Here is a 20,827-nt window from a genome sequence, read left to right as displayed (position 1 = left end):
TCTTCCCTCCTTTTGTTCAGTACACTCACGTTGGGAGTCTTGTTTCAAATTAGATTGTAAGAGCTTCAGGGCAAGGACTATGTGCCTACGCATTTGTACTGTATCTGGGGCCACAATCCTGATGGGGGCCTGAGGGTGCTACTATAATAGATGTATAATAGATGTATTTGTAAATTGTAAGCTCATGGTGAGGGGACTGTCTTCACATGTTTCTTGTGCAGCATCAACCACGCTGTTGGCACTTAAATATAGCGTTGTGCCTAAAACTATAGTATTATTTTTTTATGTAGTGAACAGCCATTAAAAGGTTAAAATGGGTTAAAATGTGGTGAAAGTTTGGACAGAAAGTCACCCAAACCTTTAATTTCTGTTAAAAGTCCAGAACGTCATCTCTGCTGAGTGCTCAGCTCTAGGAAAAAATCCAGCCATTTATTTTGAGAATATTTATTTATTTTATTTTATTTTATATATAATTTATTTATTTTGGTGCCCACGTTTGAATATCTTGACCCAAAAGACCACCTCATGCAAGTTTATTAAAACCTCTCCAGAGAGGAGGTATGAGGCTTCAAAGGGGCTATTGCAGGGGAAGGGTGGGGTTGGGTAAGCGTCCAAAGGGCAGAACAAAGATAACTAATATAGTATATAATACATGTAACAAGCTCACTTACCTCACAGGACTGTTGTGAAGCTTAAAATGAAATTATGGCCCCAATTCAGCAGGAAATTTAAGCACATGCCTTACTTTGAAATGTAGCAATACCTTAATTTATTCAATAGGATTGCTCATGTCCTTAACATTAGGCACATGCTAAAGTACCTTGGAGAATTGGGGCCCATTTGTTTGTAAAGTGCTTTGAGATCTTGTACGGAACGTACTTCAGAAGAGCAAAGTATTTTTATTGAATCGTGTAGCTATTTATTTGGGTTGTTTATGCAGTATGTTTGTTTTTAATAGAAGATGCAGGATTTCTCTTCCTGTGATTAAATATTCACATAAATACATTAAAGTGTGCAGCCTAATATTTATGGAACATTAGGATGGGACAGGTAGAAAAATGCCCAGATACAAAGGAGAAGCACTTCTGCTTGATGTTTCTTTACAAGTAACAGCAACTAATGCTGAATGTTGACATTTAAATGCTCAGCTTCCAGACTTAAAATCTTCTTCAGTATAGACAAGAGGAAATTCACATCAGGCAGTGATCTCAGGCTGAGTAAGTTTTAAGATGAGAAACAGACATAAAATTTTAGGTGCTGCAAGAAGTGAGGATGGCAATACAGGTCTGCGCTGGCCTCATTTTAAGCCCATCTTGAACCCAACTAACCCACAGCTGACCCAAACTCATGTCAAGTCGCTTTCAGACATGACTCTAACACTTCCCCCAAACTTGTGTTAACTTTGTGGCCTCATCCTTGAGGCTTGGCCTCATGGAAGCTTCCCGCTCCCCACATCTTGTGACTGTAATCTGTCTCCAACTGTCTCCTGCCTATGGGGTTGGCAATGTGGTGGCCCATTGCCCTGCTCCTGCCTCACTTGTGTGTGTGCACTGTGGATTGAGAGGTGCTGTGACTTTTTGGCACACTCTGCACAACACTGAGAGCAGCGAGGTGGTGGCAGTCAGTGGGAGCAGGGCATGCAGCTGCCACTGAGCTGCCAATCTCGGGGGCAGCAGGAGATGATCAGAGAACCCAACCCACGTCTGAGAGAGTCAGGTTGTCTTCACATCTGAACCTGATACTTGTAATCAGGTCCTATCAGATTGCAAGGCCCGAGGTGGCACTTTTCTTTCTGCATCAGCACTGAATCAATACCTCAATATGGTGCTAGGAGACCCTGTGCTGCAGGATGTGCTGTCTTTCAGATAAGAGGTGGAAACGAAGGACTTGAGTATTTGTGGCCATTAAAGATTCTATAGTACTCTCAAGAGTAGGGAGTCTTTGCAGAGATCTTTCAGATGAGACCTTATAAAAATCAGTCCTGTCTGCTCTGAGAGGACTTTCAATATCTGTAAGCTTTTTTTTTTTTTTTTTTTTTAAACAAATGCAGAGATATGACCAAAGACGCTGGGGCAAAACAGCTGGGGGAGGGAAAACTTTGAAGTGCTGTGAAATGGTTGCCTTCCCATCCCAAAGATCACTGGATTGCAGCAGTGTGACACCAAGCTTTGAGAACCTTAGCAATCTCCATATAAATGTAAAACATGACAGACAAAATATCATGCAAGTACTCTTTATTAACTGAACCTATGGATTACTTAAATAATTACACCAGGTGACTCTAAAAGTAATCATCATATATCAAGAAAGAAATAAACCATGTATTTACTTAGTAATTACATTACATTATACTTGCTATGTAATCACCTTGAAGCTCTCTATTTTATTTCTATTTCTATGCCGCTAAATGGTCAGCAGTTACGAATGTAAGTAAGGAGTACTCACATGATATTTGTGTTCTGATCCAGCCATCACCATCATCATCTGTGGCCTTCATACTTTTCTCAGTTAATGAAACTTGGCTATGTGACATACTGACTTATTTAGAAGAAAAGCCTATGTGCCAGCTACCCTTCTTCCTAAAGTAAGAGCATGGTACAGCATCTTGCACTGTACTATACTCAAGTTAGTTGTTTCTACCAGCTGCCATCAAGCAAAAGGAAGTTAATTCAACAAAGGTTGGAGTAACTCTGCTGCATGGCCACAGAAAGAATAATCGACTGGGCCCTGCTCTCTGAAGTGGGTTTTATTTTACACCCCACAGCCTCTTTCTGTACACTCCTGTGGATGGCAAGTTGAAGGTAGCAGCCAGTTAACAGTTAAAGGCGAGGATTTGGTTTTTGTTAATTATGGCATAAAGAGCAACTAGAAAAGCTTTGCTTTCAAACTGAGTAATTCTCTTGATGAAATTAATAATTAATCTTGTTTAAGAAGTTCATGCCCTCACCCCAATCATTTATACTCTAGTGAAGGTTTTAAACCATTTCTCACCCCACTGCCCAACTGTTGATCTGGAACTGTACACTCTCAATGAGGAACTCTAGATTAAGAGTCTGTACTTAATAGATATTTTTATATTTCTCTTCTCCTAGAGTGTGGCCTCTAGAGGAGTTTCATATAGAGCTAAAATGTATCAATACAACAGAAAAAAAGCTCAAATAAGTTTTTAAAAATGCATGAATACTGTGCTTTTCAATATTAAACAATAGACTTAAAAAAGCTGATTGTATCATTTCACAGGTTTGCTTGTGTGTGTTGTAGGAGAAACATCCTTTCCTCCTAAAATATGATTATAAGATACTTCAAGACAAATCCCATTTGCACACATTTCACTGAATGTAATATGCAAATTTTACATTTAATAGAAAAAGGATAAAAATCAGAAAAATGTAAAACCAATCAAAGCAACAGATCTATACAATCTTACTGAAATGGTACCAATATCAAATCCAGCATAAAATATTCGTGAAATATGGCCAAGCATAGTTCTTAAAAACCAACATTCACTGCCGGCTGGCTTTTCCATTTTCTGTTGTTTCCATTCTGAAATATAAAAATACATCAAGATGATTGGTCAGTTAGAGCATATAGTTTACTTGAGTGCACTCAAATGATTAAAAATAAAAAGCAAATCTGTGGTTTTATATAAACATTTATTTATAAGTTTCTAGTACCCCAACACTATCTTTTTAGAGATTTCTTTATGCAGTAATCATTAAACCAGAGGAAACTTTGCTTTCAGGGAACTTTCCACTTACAACTAGGGTAAATGAGCAATAAGTTCCATATATAAATATCACAGTTAAGACTGACGTTACATTATTGACTCCAGCAGTGATCAACAAAGGCAAGACAAAAGACAGACTCGTGTCTGACTGTGGAGGGTCTGCTTCTCTGAATCTCTAGAGCTGTACCAGTTTCTGTCAACTCCTTAACAGTATTTAACATTTTTCCCTGTTATTTTTATCCTTTTGCTCAATTTGTTGGCTACTCCCATTCTAATAATTACTTGATTGCAGTTGGATTTATGGGAATGCAGGAGATGTTCTTATTCCTTTAATGTGTTGTACAAGACGCAATGGTTTTATCTCTGCCATGTTTGATTTAGCTACTTTTATGGAGATGCTGTTTTGGGGAGTTTGGGTCTTTAATCTCGTCTCCTATTTGGCCCCCTCTAAGCATAAGGAGGATTGTGCTGTGTAGACAGTCACTGCGATAGATGGTAAGAAGCAATCCCCTCAAGACAACAGGGTGGCATTCAGCCCTGCTCAGTTAGGGGGAGGACTGCAATGAAGTAGGGGCAAATGGATGAAAACTGAGATTATTAAATTGCTTTCCTATAAAAAAAAAATTAAATTTTTATTAATGCAAGAGGTAAGGAATCCTCTTAATAAAATTACTATGATGACTAATTTGTTCCTGTATACAGCACATTGACTGTTTATAAAATGTATTATGTATTCAGCAATACGAACCCATTTTCCTCTTTAAGATGTTGATACAGCTCAGCTTTATTGTTGACAGAGTTCAGACGACCAGTAAATTCTTGGTGTTTCCTAGAATTGGCTGTATTAATCCTATTGCTCCACAATGACAGCAAGGACATTGGCCCTAGGATTAGATTTGAAAATAGAATCAAGGGGATTTGATTAATGAATTCTCAAATACTAAATTCAATATAAGTTTACCAAACAAACAAATTATACTATTTATACAGCACCACCACAGCACATTAAAGATCAATGTAAGACATGGTCCCTACCCCAAGAAACTTACACTGTAGGTTAGATGAACATGACAGCTGCAAACAGGTGGGAGATTTACACGGTATGAGGTTACTTTTCCTCACACTATGTTAGTTCTGTATGGTTTATTTTATGGTTTCAGTACATTTGACCAAAATGGATTCCACTATTCTGTGGGCATGAAGCTGAGCCAGGCTTTGTGCCTATGCATAGCGGTAAATGGATCCAAGGGAGGCAGACCACATCCCATTCATAACCTGCAGCAGACAAGGAATTGCTCTAAATCAATCAAACCTTGTCCCAAAGACAGAATTGAAGCTGTGCCTGCTCTACTGCAATATATGGTAGTTGGGCCATCAAAGGAGGCAGTTCTGCTCCTTGATATCCCAGGCTAGAGACTGGTCTCTCCCGCTGATTGACAGAGAGAGTGTCAAGTGGTCAATGTCCTTTCAACACCAGCCACTGCTGACAGCTCTGAAATACAGCTGTTCAGACAGCAAGAATGGTGGCCCACTAGACCAAAAAAAATTCCCCACCCAGAACTACCAAGGACAGTGGGCAGCGGGCAGCAACAGAGACCTCTGAGCTTTCCATCAGCATTTGTTTTATTGGAGGAGGGGAATATCAGTCTGTGAACTACCCCATCCCACTCTTTACCTTTTGCAGACTGCTCCAGACAGTACTCTAGCTCCAGGTCTGCATAATGCAGCTATCACTAAAACCTTCAGACCACACCAAAATATTCCATTTTATATAGTATGTCAATTATCTAATACAGTGATTTTCAACCTTTTTTTCCCCCTCATTTGTGGACCCCTAAAAAATTTCAAATGAAAGTGTGGACCCTTTTGGAAATTCAACCAGTGGTCTCCAAACCCCTGCCATAGAAGTCTTGGCCTGAAAACTGACGTTTTGTAAATGTTGCACATGCTCAGCATGGCATTTGATGCAATGTGAAAAAGGGCACTAAACTGTGGTAACTATGGTAACAACAATACTTCTGGGTTTTGACGTGTAGGTGGGGATACTCAAATACTTTTGATTGATCGATCAGAAAAACAATGCCCTTTCTGGGATCTGAAACTGTATTTTCATAGTCACCTTTTGCAGACCCTTAGACATATACGTTGAAAACCACTGATCAATAGATTATACACGCACAAAAATCAGAAGACATCTCTCAGAAATCAGAATTTTCTAATTAAACTAAAACTAACTCTTCAAATCTCTTCAAGACTCAACTCTTCTGCAGTTGACTCCTCACTCTAGGATAAAACCATTTGATGTCCCCTGCTACGGCTCATTCATTCTGCCTTTAACTTGTTTTTTGTGGCCTTCTTTCCCCTATACGTGTATGGTGCTTGGTATTCACCTCTATGCCTTATTTAGCACTTTACTTGGTGAGGGTTCTTTTCTATAAAGACACACTACCCCAAAATAAATATATTTTACATTTTCTAGTAACTCTTCTGCTCTCCTTTGTGTTACCCTCATGGCTCTTTATTCTACATTAGTGACATCTCTATACAAGGAAATGAATTTTGAACCCAATAAACGTACTACCTAGATTAGGACGAGGCTGTGATCTTTGGGCACATTGAGAAGCTCCTTACTCCAGATGTAATTCCACAGAAATCCATGGGATCACATACAATCTAAGGTACTAACCAAATTTAAAACTATCACAATCTGGCCCTTGAGGAACAGCAATCAATCAGATGGAACTCAAATCAGGAACATAGAGGCTTTGTATCTTTAAGTATCAGTCCCCTGAACCTTCAGCCTCACAGCTTGTTTTTCATCCCTCCACCTGGACCAAAACTGGTCAGCTCAGAGTAAGATTCTGCTTGACTTCCTCTCATCACCCACTTTGTGTATAAAGACTTAGCCACGACTCTCATTAGCACTGAATGATTAAATCTACATACAGGATATTCAAGAGATGCACCTTTATCTTATTCAAGCAAATAGGAACTGCTGTGACAACCATATAGGATATCTTGCAATTCACACCAATTTTACCTGTCTTACTATTTTTCAAAATCTGTTGCAATCATTTTGACTTACCTTTTGTTTTTTCCACTGGAGGTATTTCATCTATTGTAATAAGAGGCTTTTTGTTGGGTGGTTCGGGAGAATCAGGAGAATCTTTTATAACTTCAGCTTCTGCCAGTTCCTCTTTTTCACGATCCAATACACCTTTTAATCTTAAGGGGGGGGGGGGGGAGGGGGGAAGGAGGGGAAAAAAAAAAAAAAAAGGTGAGACATCAGAGAGCATCAACAACAAACTTCTCATTTACAGCGCTCTTCAAGTTTATTCATATAACATCTGTCCTAGTATAACAATTGCTTTTTTTTGTGAGTCATAAGATTGATGAAAATAACCAGAAAAGCCATTGGCTAAGTATTTTCTTGGATGCAGACCAAAAGGAAGTGAGAATGACCTGAAACTCAATATTTATATTGCACTCGTTATTGTGATAATTGGTTGTGCTAGAGATTTAAAAGTGCAATTGTTGCAAACCATCTGGACAACCCAAATCTACTGACGACTCCTAGTTTGAGCCTGAACCAGTTTGCTGTCAACTGCATCCCTACCTTTGTCTCACACTAGGAAAGAAAGGAAATCATAGTATTGGACTTGACCACATGCACAGGTAGATCGAAGTATCATCAGCACGCTCACAACACTGCAGGCCAAAACATCCATCTTCTCCTAGTGGCCATGCACGCATATAGAACAGCACATACAAGTTGAGCTTAGAGCTGATTAACCATTTTTTAGGAGTCTCAACTTTATGATTTCTTTAGAAGAGAAGTTAGAGAGGAAAGAAAAAGATACTCAAGAAATTCATGACTAGACAGATTAACTGATCCTTCGTGATCATATATGTCATATCAGCTAACAGGACAACTTTTTGTTTCTTAAGGGATAGAAAGCAGGTCCATAGTCAATAAACCTTGACGCTCATCTACACAAAACTCAGTGCAGAGAAACCTGGAGCATCTAAATGTCTATAAGGACACCTAAACAGTCAATCAGCCAGAGTTCAGGATACATAAAATTCATTTGTCTATGGTTTTCAGTCACACTTCATTTTAGGGTTTGTTTACACAAAGTTATTAACAGATGTACTATGTTACGGATGGGTATACATCTAAAAACAGTAGAAGGTGCTATAGATGGTGAAGTCACAGTTAAGCAACTTACTGTTATTTTGGCCATTATAACAATTGATTAAACATTTATTTAAAAACCTCTCTCTCTTTTATTATCCCCATTCTAAACTATTTATAAGTGTACCCTTAATATAAGCATGAAACTAAATGTCATATTTGGGAAACTTATCTTAACAGCAGATAATTGGGGTTTCAATACTTAAGATACTGTAACTGCTCACATGTGTGCCTCTTATAAACAAGCTAAAATTATGTTAATTAAATCACTTAACATTTTAAAAATTCTAGCGCTAGACTGTGCTGTATATTACATACTAGTGCGTGAAAGCATATATTAATTCAAAAAATTCACCTCTCTGATTCCTGCCAGGGTTTTTCCAGTTCATAATCTTTTCCTGATTTCTCTGACTTGTCTTCTTTTTCTTCTCTCTTCCTCCCTCGTTTCTTGCGCTCTTCTTCTTCAGGAGGTTTGCTCCTGCAAGCCAGCAGACACTCCAAGACTCGCTGGTGTTTATCTGAGTTATTTATATGCGCTCTAACAAGGGTCTCCAATTCATTCCACATAATCCGGTATTGTTCATCTCTATCCACAGGCACAAAATAAAATCTTCACATATTTATATACAGACACACAAACACACACTCTCTCCCCCCGCCCTCCAGATTATAAAAGCCATTTATATATTAAATAATCAAAGTTCAAACAGTTGCTGTCTAGTAGATTGAGCCTAAGTTTTTTTTAAAATGTCTCAGTAAAAGTAGGTTTTCTCTAACTCCCTTTTAGTGGAGTTCTGATCACCTTGTATTGTTTCATTCTTGGAAGCATCAGAGCCGCATTGTACGTGGACATGCTCGGTTGCTTCCAACAAACCTGAATTTGCAATTAAATCTAATACCCAAATCTCCCCTTGAGTCATAATCATTAATTTCCCTGGGTCAAAGCTATTGTGGAGACATTGCCAAAACCTATTAAAGTCACTTGAGCCAACCAACTCAAGAGGCAAGAAGAAACCCTCTTTTTCAATTCTGAGACAAGTAGTAATCCATCTGTTCATTGCCAGATTCAAATTAATTTTAATGTTTTTCTCTTAGACAAAAATTAAAGACAAAATAATAGAGAATCATCATAACATAACACTACAGAACTAAATAGTTCAAGTAGCTTTTGTAGCTGACTTTTTCCCCCCCCCATACTCAGGCAACCATCCTGCCTAGGATTAGATTGATGTACAAGAAATGCAGAACATTATTCCAATGGATGGGATATCACAGACTTCCAAATTTGTTGTAAGGGAAGTTTCATCTTTTATATCAAATGTTTCAACAATACAATGACTACTTTTACGATAATCAAATATTAAAAATATTTTAAATATACAATAGCTTTGGAAGGGTCTGGTTTCCATGTGTCCAGTGGTGCCTCCATTTCCTCTGTTCTAACCTACACGAGGCTCAAGATGGTGTTTTCTGTGTGATTTTTTTTCCCTCTAAAAAGGGTCTTAAATATAAGATGTGATTGAATCTGTTATTTCCAGTTACAACTGAGTTTTTTCTTTAACATGAAACCAGGGGAATAGCACTACAGCTCTAAATTATGCAGCCAAAAGATATACAACATTTATTTTGCTCATGTATGTAGTTTAGTGGACTCTAAGATTACCTTTGATTGTCCAACTTAAAACACAAGGTTCATCTGGAATGTATGCAGATGGGATATATTTTTTGCAAAAGTACAACAAAATTAATAAATGTTAAACCTTTTTGGACCCTTTCCCCTGGTACCAACTGTTGAAATTGGCAGTGGATCATTTTTCCTCTCCATATCTACTAAGTTGTATATTGTTTTCTGACAATTCAGCACATCCTCATCTGAGAGAGCTTCTTTCACAATAACACTGGCTAACGGCACTACCTTCAAGACAAAACAAAACAGAACAAAATCTGCATTTAGTTGGGGGGGGGTGGGGATTTAGAAGCATATCTGAGGTTGACATTAAAAAATAAAAATCCTTTAACCTACATTCGGAAGTGTTCCCAGCATGCATTACTACATGAAGTCTTCCTCTTAACCCAACAGCTCTGCATCCAACTCAATTCCATGTAATGGGAGACATTTGGGTTCAGAGTTATAGTTGTAAAATATACACAAAGTACTTAATCAAAAGTGAAAGCCAAAACCTTATTCTAACTGATTTTGTTTTGGTTGATTTTTCTATAGCGTGCTATCAGCTATTCAGTTGTTACTGATATTAACTCTTCCCCCAAGTACAGTTTTAAAAACTTACTCCAGAACAGAAAAGGAAAGTTAGAAATCCATGGTCACTTACAGCTTGCATGTTGAAGATGGTGGTTTGCGAAATAATCATAGGCCAGTAACGAGTATGTTTCTCTAACTGATCTTTTGCTCGTTCCAAAGGAATCTCAAGACTTCCATCGATCTTATATCTGGGGTCTAGAAAAGGAGTTAATCTGTTTTCCCTCATAAATTCACCAAAATCCTAATGATAACCAAACAAGATAAAATTAGGAACTTCTCTAACAAAGTAACTTTCATTGAATGGGTCAAACATCATTGCTTCCCTTATGAATAATACAGAAAGGAAAAGGAATGTAGCCCTAAAAACTATACCTCTGTGTTCAATATTCTTATGAGCAATTCTACTTTGAATTCATATAGAAAGCATTTAAGGAAGAGGTTTGTCAAATCTTAACTTCAAAAAATTGTAGGATGTGGCAACAAATGCTCTGCTTTGGATTGATAATAAGGAATTACATATGTTAAAGTTTTATTCTGTTTGTTTACAGGCCACTTTTTGCTAATGGGCACTGAATGCAGAGGATATCAAATTAAAAAGAGTAAAATGGGTTTCTTTAGAGTGCCCCCTCCACACCTGAGTCTATAAGATCCAGCTCTTTTCTATCTGTTCAGTCCAGCTATTCTCAAAGACCCTCATTATGACAATTATCCTTCTTATAGAGGGCTGGGTGCAGGGCTATCTGGATCCAGTCCACTTCAAACCTTTGTTGAGATAAACAGTGTTTAAAAAGAGTAACCAATCAGAGTATTTTAGAAATTTCATATTGCTTACAGTATGCAAGCACAGATGTGGGATAGAGACAGAAGGTTTCTATAAAGTGGTTGTGTGTGTGTCAATAAATGCTGACTATCAATAACAGAACGAAGAATAATTGATCCAAGTGTGCCATTTAAAAAAAATTTTTTTAAATAAGCGACCTACAATTTCTTACAGTACAGAATGTCTGTTTCAACCCACCCTCACTCCTCACCCCTGAATTCTGATGAACTGTTGAGTAAGACTAAAAACAAAATAGTAGTATCTTACTGTAATCCTGTAGTCTGTGACTCTTCCACCACATCCTTCACTAATTGAAGGGGGATCTTCTAGAATTGATCGAGAACTGCTCAAAACATGCAGGAAAATCTCTCCTCCATGGCTACTAAGCATGTGGCTAATTACTTTAGAACCAGACTTGCGTGGTTGTTCCAACAAAACAGAACGACCTATTAAAATTGAGATCAGTTTGATTAGCTACTGAGTACAGCAATTTACATTTAAAGATATTCTACAGGTTTATATTTAACCACCCAGCCACCCAACCCCAGCGGTGTTAAGCTAATGTAGGTCTCTTACTAAACTCAAATTAGTAGATCTACAATTGTTTCCTATGGAACTTTAATACCTGCCTTTAGATAGGCTATTATGGAACATAGCACTCTTCTTGTATCATATAGAAAGGGTTCAAACTATGTACTTTATTTGTTACCTTTTGATCATTCAGAAAATATAATCCTTATGGAGATAAATGTCTGTAAAAGTAATGGAAATGCTATACTCTATTTGGTCAGCTCATTATTTTCAATAGTTTACAATGCTAACCAAATAGTGACCCAAACACATAACTTGTTCTCATTGAAGAATAAGGACATGGTAAATATACAGTTTAAAAAACTATCTTGTGAAAATTATTTGAGTACTAGGGTATCTTAAATTTCTTTGTTTCAAGGGACACTATTTCATGTTCACAAAGGTCAAAAATGTCTTATTTTCTTGAAATTAAGAGTATGCACGAGAAAACTCTACTAAATATATTCTTTTGAGGGTGAAGGTTATGGTAGCAGTTGAATGATAAACTGACTAACCAAATCCTTGGTTGACCTCAATACTAATTAGTGTGTCAGTTTCAAGCAGGTAAAATGCCCTCCTAGTATATGAAAATAAATGTAGGTCACATGATCACCTAATTGGATCAACTGTGGGTGGTAAAGACAGTAGTCACCGATCCTTCATTCTGTCCTGATTGCTGACAGCTGCCTATCCTCTCTCTCGATAGATAGATAGATAGATAGATGGCAGGATATATCATTGCTACCTTAGCTCAAAACTGGATTAAATTTAAAATGAAAGTTAGCAAATTTACAGAGGTGAATAGAAGGGAAGATATTTTTAGTCTCTTGAATGAGAGACAGTGGGGGAAAGAGGAATACATTGAGAAGTTCCTATTCTGTTCTGAACCCCTGCAGCATGTTTCAGAGAAACTTGCAAATGCTTTGCAATACAGAACAATTTCCACTTAACTGATAAGAGCAAGAAAACCTATTTTCCAGTTTTCTGATGGAAGAACCCTTAGATATTACATTTCTATTCAGAAAGAACACTCAACACTATTAAGCATTGTGATCAAACATATTATTATTAATCAGCTATACTGTAATTCAAGAACAGTGGTAATATTAAAATAAATGTATATTACTAAACACAGAACCTATATTGGGATTTAGGGGGGAAAAAAAAATCAGGATTCCTCTCTTTCCCATCTCTTCTCCCCTTTTTTAGGTTTAAACTCAAATTGTAATCTTTATTCCATTTCCCTTCAAATATAGTTATCAGTTAATATCTATCTAGATGTTTGTTGGACTGTCTTGCTTCTGTATTACTGTCCTTTACACAGATTAGGTGTTAATATGACATCTGGAATAAAGTGAATATCTAACTTCTTAACATTTTGTACAATGTGGATATACCTACATACTTTAAAAAAGGGATTTGCAACATTAAGAATTTTTAAAATGCTTAACCAAGAAAACAATTTACCATTGAGAAGAAAGTTTGTAAGACAAGAGGAAGGTCGGCTATTTACATCTACGGGTGAGATTCTGTATGCTCCAGTGCAATAATGCAATTCTGAAAAATAAAAATGTGGAAAGGGTTAGTTGCAAAGATAGAAAAGCACACACTAAACACAGGGCCTGAAGCTACTCTTACAAAATACCTAAATTAGTTGAAGTGATTTGTTTGTGAAATTTCTTTGAGAGAGAAAGGGAAGGAAAAAAGCTGCAGAGCAATGTGACTAGAGAATTAGAATACATTTACAAACTGGTGATGCAAACCACAGAAAAGTAATGGAGGGGAAATTACTGAACACTTTTTGCCAGTGAACAAGCAGTTTGCTTGGTAGAGGGAGAAAAATCCTGTTTTCCCCTCTCTCCTACATAAGTCAGTCAGTGATTAGCCAGCATCAGGAGCATTCAGTCTGACAAGATACTAACTGTACACACACAGTGGCCGAATCACAGCAGTAGATGTTGAAGCCTCTTTGGAGGCCTGCTGGCTGTCAGTAAAGTAGAGCTGTGGCAAGAGATACTGGGTATAGGAAACAAAAAGGAGAAGAAATGTAGTGCAATCACCAGGGAATAATATTTCTAATGTTTGGATGCCGTTGGCGGGGAAGAGGAGGAGGAGGAAACGTACTGCAGGACAGAAAGTGCTTCTCAAACATTTACAGAAAATACAGTACCTACCAACACTGTTTGTTCGTGGTGTGCACCATTTTAATGTTACAGTTTCTTTAAATGTACCCTCTCTGCTATTGCCACCTATATGATTATCACCTGCAACATCAAGTTAGAGAAAATGTACCATAATAAGTTAGTTAGTCAGTCTTCAGTTCATTACATTATAGAATACAAAAATCTAGCAACTATAAGCCTTAGATAAATATATGATGGTGCTGCACAAACCCTCCTACTTGAATGAGAGGGTTTAACGTACAAAATGTTTTATCTGGAATCTGAATTTGATTTTGAAAGAGAACATGATGATTTTTAAAAAACTAAATATTCAAAATAAGGTTAAAAATATCCCCAAACCCAGAAGTTTTCAGAAGTAACAGCTACAATTTTAAACCTTTTTTTTTTTTTCTTCAAGTGAGCAAAGTTATTGCAGTACAGACAAAGTTGGGTGTAAGAACACCTATGTATTTCGCATGCATGGTTTCAAGTAGGCGTGTTCAACATAACAGCTACATTGAGGCTCCTGAAAAGGTGTTCCTCTAAGTCTCATTTTATTATTTAAAGCAAAAATATATTTACAATACTTTTATAGTTCTAACAGGACAAGCAGCTTATCTTAAAAAGAAGTCTAATACACTCCAAGGATGGGTAATAGTCTTCTGTGCAAAAATTCTGCACCTCCTAGGTTTCAGAGCCTTTGTTTTGAACTGATCAGTTATAATTAAAATTCTATTTTAAACAGCACGTCCCAAAAATCATAACTGAAAATTATGAGCACATTTGACAAGTTGTATTGCTTTCTTCCCTTTTGCAAAAAATGGTAGGTATTGTTATCAAACTCTATATCCTTTCTTGTCCAATGCAAACACCTCTCATCATGTAGTTCTGGCCATGTATATTAAGATACATTGCTAAAACACTTCCCTGCAACTGTCTTATTTACAGCTGGTCTGACAGAAAGCAGTGAATTACAGGAAGGCAATAAAATATATAAACATATCATAATGCTTCCACGACAACGCAGTAGATTCTTGCTAATTAGTGCTTTGCTAATCTGAACTTCCAATAATCTGCACACACTAAGGAAAGATAAGTTTTACGTGAAGTTTCAAATCGCTGGTGTTACTACTCACAAAATATACTTAAAAATATTACGCTCTAGACCAATAACTCATGCTGAACTAGATGCAAGAGTCAATGGGTATATATTGGGTTATGCAGGAGGTCAGACTAAATGATAAACACAGTCCTTTCTGATTATGAAATCACAGAAATATGTACTAATGGGTCTTGCATGATCTGTCCTTTGCTTCTACGAGTAGTCTTTACCCACACAGTCACACTGAAGTCAACCCTGCAGGTTGCAGTTAAGGATAATCTGTTAGTCTTTACAGTGCCACTTTAAAGGTGCCACTTTCATATGCACATTTGATTGTCTGAAATTTTGGGAAACAAGTCTGTGTGTCTGTGAGTGAAGTAATTGGTTGCCATATTTATTTAGACACTGACATGCAGCTACCTGGATGGAGAATACTTCCTACAACATCAAAGAAAATTTGGCCTGTCACATGATCCTCTTGCTCAAAATCTCCTGGACTTTTGTTTAAGCATCTGGTGTCTTAACTCATGAACTGGCATGCTTACATCCATGTGACAAACTGAAATGCCTCTGGTTCCATCAAACACACACACTCTGATGCATGTCTAATCTAGTTTGATGTTTACACGTTATTCTTTCCTTCGTTATGTCTTTTTTTTTTTAAAATCAGTTAAATTAAATATTCCAAGACCAATTCATTTTACATTACATCTCAAATTGTTGTAAAGAAAATTTAAAATTTCAATTAAAAAAAATCTGCTATAATTAGTTAAATCTTGTCCTTGCTGAAGAAGCTTAAAGTTCGCATCCATTTAAAGCCCAGATCTTGAGTTTTTGAACGATCTTAAACAGTTTTTATAAAAGCGTTCTATTAGACATTTTTAATTCTTAGATTATTCCACCACTCACTTTTTACATTCTTTTTTCCCCACTTACCACTTTTTAGAAAGTCTACATGTGCATCTTTGTGATGAAGAAGCTCCACATCATAATTGGCAGATGTGTTAGCATGTTGTTCTTCCTTTACATAAAAAGGAAATTCAAAAAGAATCTGGTTTATTTTTTTAAAAAGATTCTTCGTTGTTTTTATAAATGGAGAATGATAGTCTCCATTTTACCTTTCAGAAGAAAATAAAATTCTAAGTGAATCAGACAATAAGGGGTTGCAACGTTGAGGAAACTGTTTGCTTTCTGATCTATTTAAAGATGCAATAGCCTGCTTTTTCTTTAAATCTATGATATTCCTATTTATATAAATGCCATAGATGTGCACAATGCATAACAAACAGATAAATAACACTGACAGAAATTCTCGTTTTTTTCCTTCCTCTTCTTCTCTATATAAAGCACAAGAAACAGATTGGGAAACTTGTAATTTCCTAACCAGCACCCAGTAATTCTAACTACTAGAATCTGTTTGCAGAGTCACTTTTTTTTTAAATCTTCTGAGAATTTCTTTTTACCCTGTACTAACGAAAGAAACCACTTACAGTAGCCGTTTATCACGTTCCTGCAGTTAAGAACTAGAAGCTATTTAATAGTTCTAACTGCAGGCATAAAGTTAAAGACTGGATGTTTGTTAAAAGGAGGACACAGCATCTTTAAACAGCTGCATTAGCAAACACCATATACAGTAAATTAGCAAAAACAGAACAGTAATCTTGGGGAATTTATTTTGAGTAAATAGTACACGGGGAACCCAACATATTCTATTCCTAAAAAAGACAAAGGTAGGAGGAAGAGGCATACCAGCAGCACACAGGGCAGTAAGTTACAAATAAGGTATTTGTGAAACTAAAAGAAAAAAAATGTATTTATTTTTATATATATATTATATATATATAATACTATGATCCATGTTAAAGCTGAAAGTTGTAAAAACAAACTAAAGTAAGTCAACTGATACTTTAGCACACACAATCCATACACTACTATCATTTATTCATTTTAAAGAAGTGGGCACTGGGTAATAATGACTTATTTTTCCTTTTGTGCATTCTTTAGTTTTGCTAATAAACTTCCCTCTCTTGCAATACTGCTGCTCTTGGTCTGGCAGTAAAACGTAATTGAAGCTGGGGGGCTCCTACCTACTAAAAGCCAATGAGAATTTTTAGTTACATTAATTGTCATCCCAGCGGCAATGAAGATTAATTAAAAAAGAAAAATAAATGAGAAGTAGGGATGTATGTAGCTTCTATGGGGAAAAAAAAGTCATTTAATATCTTCCATTACTAGAGGCAAAAGTAATTTCCCCCTTCCCCTCTTGTTAAACAGCTCCACATCAGCTGAAAAACCATTATCCTTTGGTCAGAAACTATTAGTTACAAACACCTTTATGTTGGGCGGGCATGAAAATGACACAGAGGAAAAAAGACTCACTAAGCCACTAAAATGCACAAAGGTCAAGAATATCTAATGAACACAATTGTAAGAGACAAAAGAATCACAGACAAAGTAATTTGAAGTAAACAAGATTATATTTATATAAAATAATATGAAGTGGACTGAAATAACACTTGTATTGCCGAATCGAATTGCTGACATAGCAATACAGCATTTTGTTCTGTGATCCTTCCTTTTTTCCCCTTCTTAAAATGTACTAACCTGGTCACAGACATTGAATGTGGGCTAATAAAAAACAGAAAATATGATATGGAGAGAAAAACAATGTAAAAATTCAATTAAAATAAATATTAAAATTTCAAAACAATTTAAAGCAAGTGATGCAGCTACTTATCAAAGCTATAGATACAATCTTACCTTCATAGGGATATTGGTTATTGTAGTTGAAGCCAGATCGAAGTGCTGCTGTACTAAAACGTTCAGTTTTGTAGCCAGATGCCGTCCAGCACGGACACTATGCACTTCGCTGGTTAAGACTGGAGAAAGCTTTAAAAATAAAATAATAATAATAATTAAAATATAAAAAAAAAGACACAGAATGTACCTTATCGGTGTTTTCTGATACCATACAAACATACAAACCATCAACATTTTAAGCTTAAGAAGACTTGCATCACCAAGTTCAACAGAAAATGTGATGTATGGTTCCTTAGAAAGAAAAAGGATATAAACAGTTTAAAGTCTTCTTGGGTGCAGTGATGTTATATAGAAGACTTTGGTTCAGTCAGTCATCATAACTTTGTCAAAAACGCTGAACACCAGAGAGTTGTTAAACTGTGACCCTTTCTGCCAACAAGAGGCCACCTCAATCCACGAGACTGGAATCCAAGAACTCCTTGGTCCTAATCTCAACTCTGTCACTGATCTGTCATAGGGCCCAAGGTAGGTCTGTCTCCATTTCCCAATCCGTAAAGTGGGGACAGTAGTCTTTTATCCATCTACCTTGTGTGTGTTTCATATACACTTGTATAACATTCTGAAGAGGTAAGTGCTATAATCATGCGTTGATATAATGAGCTGCAAGGAAGTCCTGTCTAATTTTCCTTGGCCAGGGGACTGTGTTATAGAGGGGAACCTCAGAATATGGTGAAGTAGTAAGAGTACTCTCTGCTTCTCACACCCATTGCATAAAAATGTAATACTCTATACAAGGCCTCTGTGAAGTTTATAAAGCATTTGAAGGTTCTGTGGGAAGAAAGGTATTATCTTTATTTTTACTCCTACAATGAGATATAGAATTGGATTTATTTCATGTTCAGAGTGACAGTTTAAAAACTAACTCCAGATTTTTTTTTTTCCACACCTTCAATTAACCCACTAGTTTCACTTTAGTCTGGCCATTTTAAAAGGATGCTGTCAAACTAGAAAGCTCTCTTTAAAGAAAAAAAAAAAGCCTTTACCAGTGTCGAGCCAAAGTGCTCGGATACACTCAGTGAAGCTACACCAGGTGCATACGTATAACCGGTTCTATTGCCAAGCTATAATAAGCTTCCCAGCCTTCATGCGTTACTAAATATGTGCTTTCCAGCAAGCAAACCAGCATCAATGCTTACACCCCTTCTGCTACCGACAGTCTCAGACCCTCCAGCATTGTCCTTGAGGGGTCATGGCAGGCGCTGCTCCAGCATGGGGAATTCCTGGGCACCCACAAAGCCTAGGTCTGCAGGTGAGACTGTTCGTCTAAAGCAATTTGCATACTTGTTTTTATTATCATCTCCTTCAAAGGGGGCGGGGGGGGGGGCATATTCACCCACAAGCAGGCTCTGTCAGGAAACACTATTGCTTCCTATTTTCACACTTCATAGTTTTGGGCCTTGCTTATTTCTTTGTTTACTTAGTTGAGTGGCTACAAGCCAGTTCACTACTAGCTTCCCCCGAACTATGCTGTAACAACAGCCCAAGGTAACTTACTTTCAGCCCCAACAACCTCTGGGTACAGCCAACACCTTATGATTATTAAAACAGAGTAGGACTGAAGAACAGCAGAGCACAGTGGCACATACCACTTGGTGTGGTTTTTGACCTACAGTCACTATAAATATACAGATTGTCCAAGAACATGCACTTGTAAATAAGCAATGAAAATATCAGTATACAGAATAATTTTAACTTCATGTGTTAACGTTATTTATAAAATACAATTTCTTCTTTTAGGACATTTCTTTTATTGGTATGTGGATAAATACTATAGGATTTTATCAACTCCTGAGACACCACAAGGATATCTGCATATCACCCCCTTGGAAGCAGATTTTCTTTCCACTGACATTTAATTAAAAAGACACAAACAAGTCCATCTGCCAAGTTTAAAATAACATATTGTGCAATACAGTTAGTCAAAGTACTGACGGGTTGGATAGAATAACATATATGTAACGTTTAACAATATTCATGCTCTGGCAGGCTATCAAGCTCAGCAGCAACAGAAATTTGTATGGGGAAGTAGAGGTCCCTGGTGGCCGGCAATGTGTTCTTCTGTGGAGACAAAGTCCCAGAGAAGTAAATATCTCATGTAGGTCTTGTGTTTTCATTGTACTGTAATCTCCTTCCCACAAATGAAAACTAACAGTTTTCCTTTCAAGAGGTCACTCAAGAGCTCAATCTGCAAAAACTATAAGATGAATGGCTTTACTGCAAAGTCAACAGTTAGCAAAAACAACTCAAGCAGACTGACGAAAGAGATATCATAACTCCATGCCTATTGCAAAAGGAGGGGAAAATGTTATCAGAAACACACACTGAAAATGGCAACAACATTTCTATGTCATCAGCTTCTTCAGAAACTGTCACATATGCCTATTCCTTTACAGATGAGTATCCAGTCTCTGGGAAACTAAAACATTACTGTTAAATTTTAAGACCAGGACTATACTACAGACCTATGTCGGTATAACTATGTTGCACAGAGGTGTGAAAAATACACACCCCTGACCAACAGTTATACCAACCTTAAACCTTGCATAGACAGTGCTATGTTGATGGGAGAGCTTCTCCCATCACCATAGCTATAGCCTCTCAGGAAGTGACAGGAGAACTCTCTCCTGTCAGCGTAGGAGTGTCTTCACCTAAGCAGCACAGAGGTTCTGCTGTGTCAATGCAAGGTTTTAAGTACAGACCTGCCCTAAGCTGGTTTGTGACATTCGGTACAGTGGTACCATTTCTTTAAAGCAATTTAAGCTCCTTACCTCTTTTTTAAGGCGATCTGAAACAAGGCTATCTTCACCAACTGGATAGGTGTGGATTAAGACCAATTCACACTTCTGGATCTGCATGAGGCTTAGAAATCAAATGTTCTATTTAGTAGGTCAGCAATGCAGCTGTATGCCACATAATTCATGTCAACTCTCTCCCATGCAAGACTAACTTGATTTCCTGAACACTGTGCTTGTCAGAAGCACCAGAGACAAATTCTGCTTTTGAGTAAGTTTTGTCAGGACTTGGTGTTTGTTTATTGCATTTTATAAGCACACAAATCTCCATCTCTGGAGATTTTTAAGAACTGGTTAGACAAACACCTGTCAGGGATGTCTCGATAATACTTAATCCTGCCATGAGTGCAGAGGACTGGACTAGATGACCTCTCCAGTC

General features: G+C 37.1%; 1 protein-coding gene across 3 annotated transcripts in view; it reads right to left on the bottom strand.

Moving 5' to 3' along the window:
• Window positions 1-2,212: 2,212 nt before the first annotated feature.
• The window catches only part of INTS13 (integrator complex subunit 13), a 31,546-nt gene continuing 12,931 nt past the window's right edge, over window positions 2,213-20,827 (bottom strand). For all 3 annotated transcript variants that reach the window (XM_074937240.1, XM_074937249.1, XM_074937256.1), the window contains 12 exons: window positions 20,425-20,515; window positions 17,597-17,725; window positions 15,773-15,857; window positions 13,747-13,836; window positions 13,040-13,129; window positions 11,270-11,448; window positions 10,253-10,423; window positions 9,683-9,837; window positions 8,278-8,508; window positions 6,813-6,952; window positions 4,476-4,611; window positions 2,213-3,543 (listed from right to left, as the gene is read on the bottom strand). In XM_074937240.1, coding sequence (XP_074793341.1) covers window positions 3,504-3,543; window positions 4,476-4,611; window positions 6,813-6,952; window positions 8,278-8,508; window positions 9,683-9,837; window positions 10,253-10,423; window positions 11,270-11,448; window positions 13,040-13,129; window positions 13,747-13,836; window positions 15,773-15,857; window positions 17,597-17,725; window positions 20,425-20,515 — 1,537 coding nt within the window. In that variant the 3' untranslated portion in view covers window positions 2,213-3,503. The remainder of the gene's footprint in view (window positions 3,544-4,475; window positions 4,612-6,812; window positions 6,953-8,277; window positions 8,509-9,682; window positions 9,838-10,252; window positions 10,424-11,269; window positions 11,449-13,039; window positions 13,130-13,746; window positions 13,837-15,772; window positions 15,858-17,596; window positions 17,726-20,424; window positions 20,516-20,827) is intronic.

This window comes from Natator depressus, chromosome 1 (genome assembly GCF_965152275.1).
Source record: "Natator depressus isolate rNatDep1 chromosome 1, rNatDep2.hap1, whole genome shotgun sequence".
Lineage (NCBI taxonomy): Eukaryota > Metazoa > Chordata > Testudines > Cheloniidae > Natator > Natator depressus.
The sequence above is the reverse complement of the archived record's forward strand: the minus strand, read 5'-3'. Positions and strand labels throughout refer to the sequence as shown.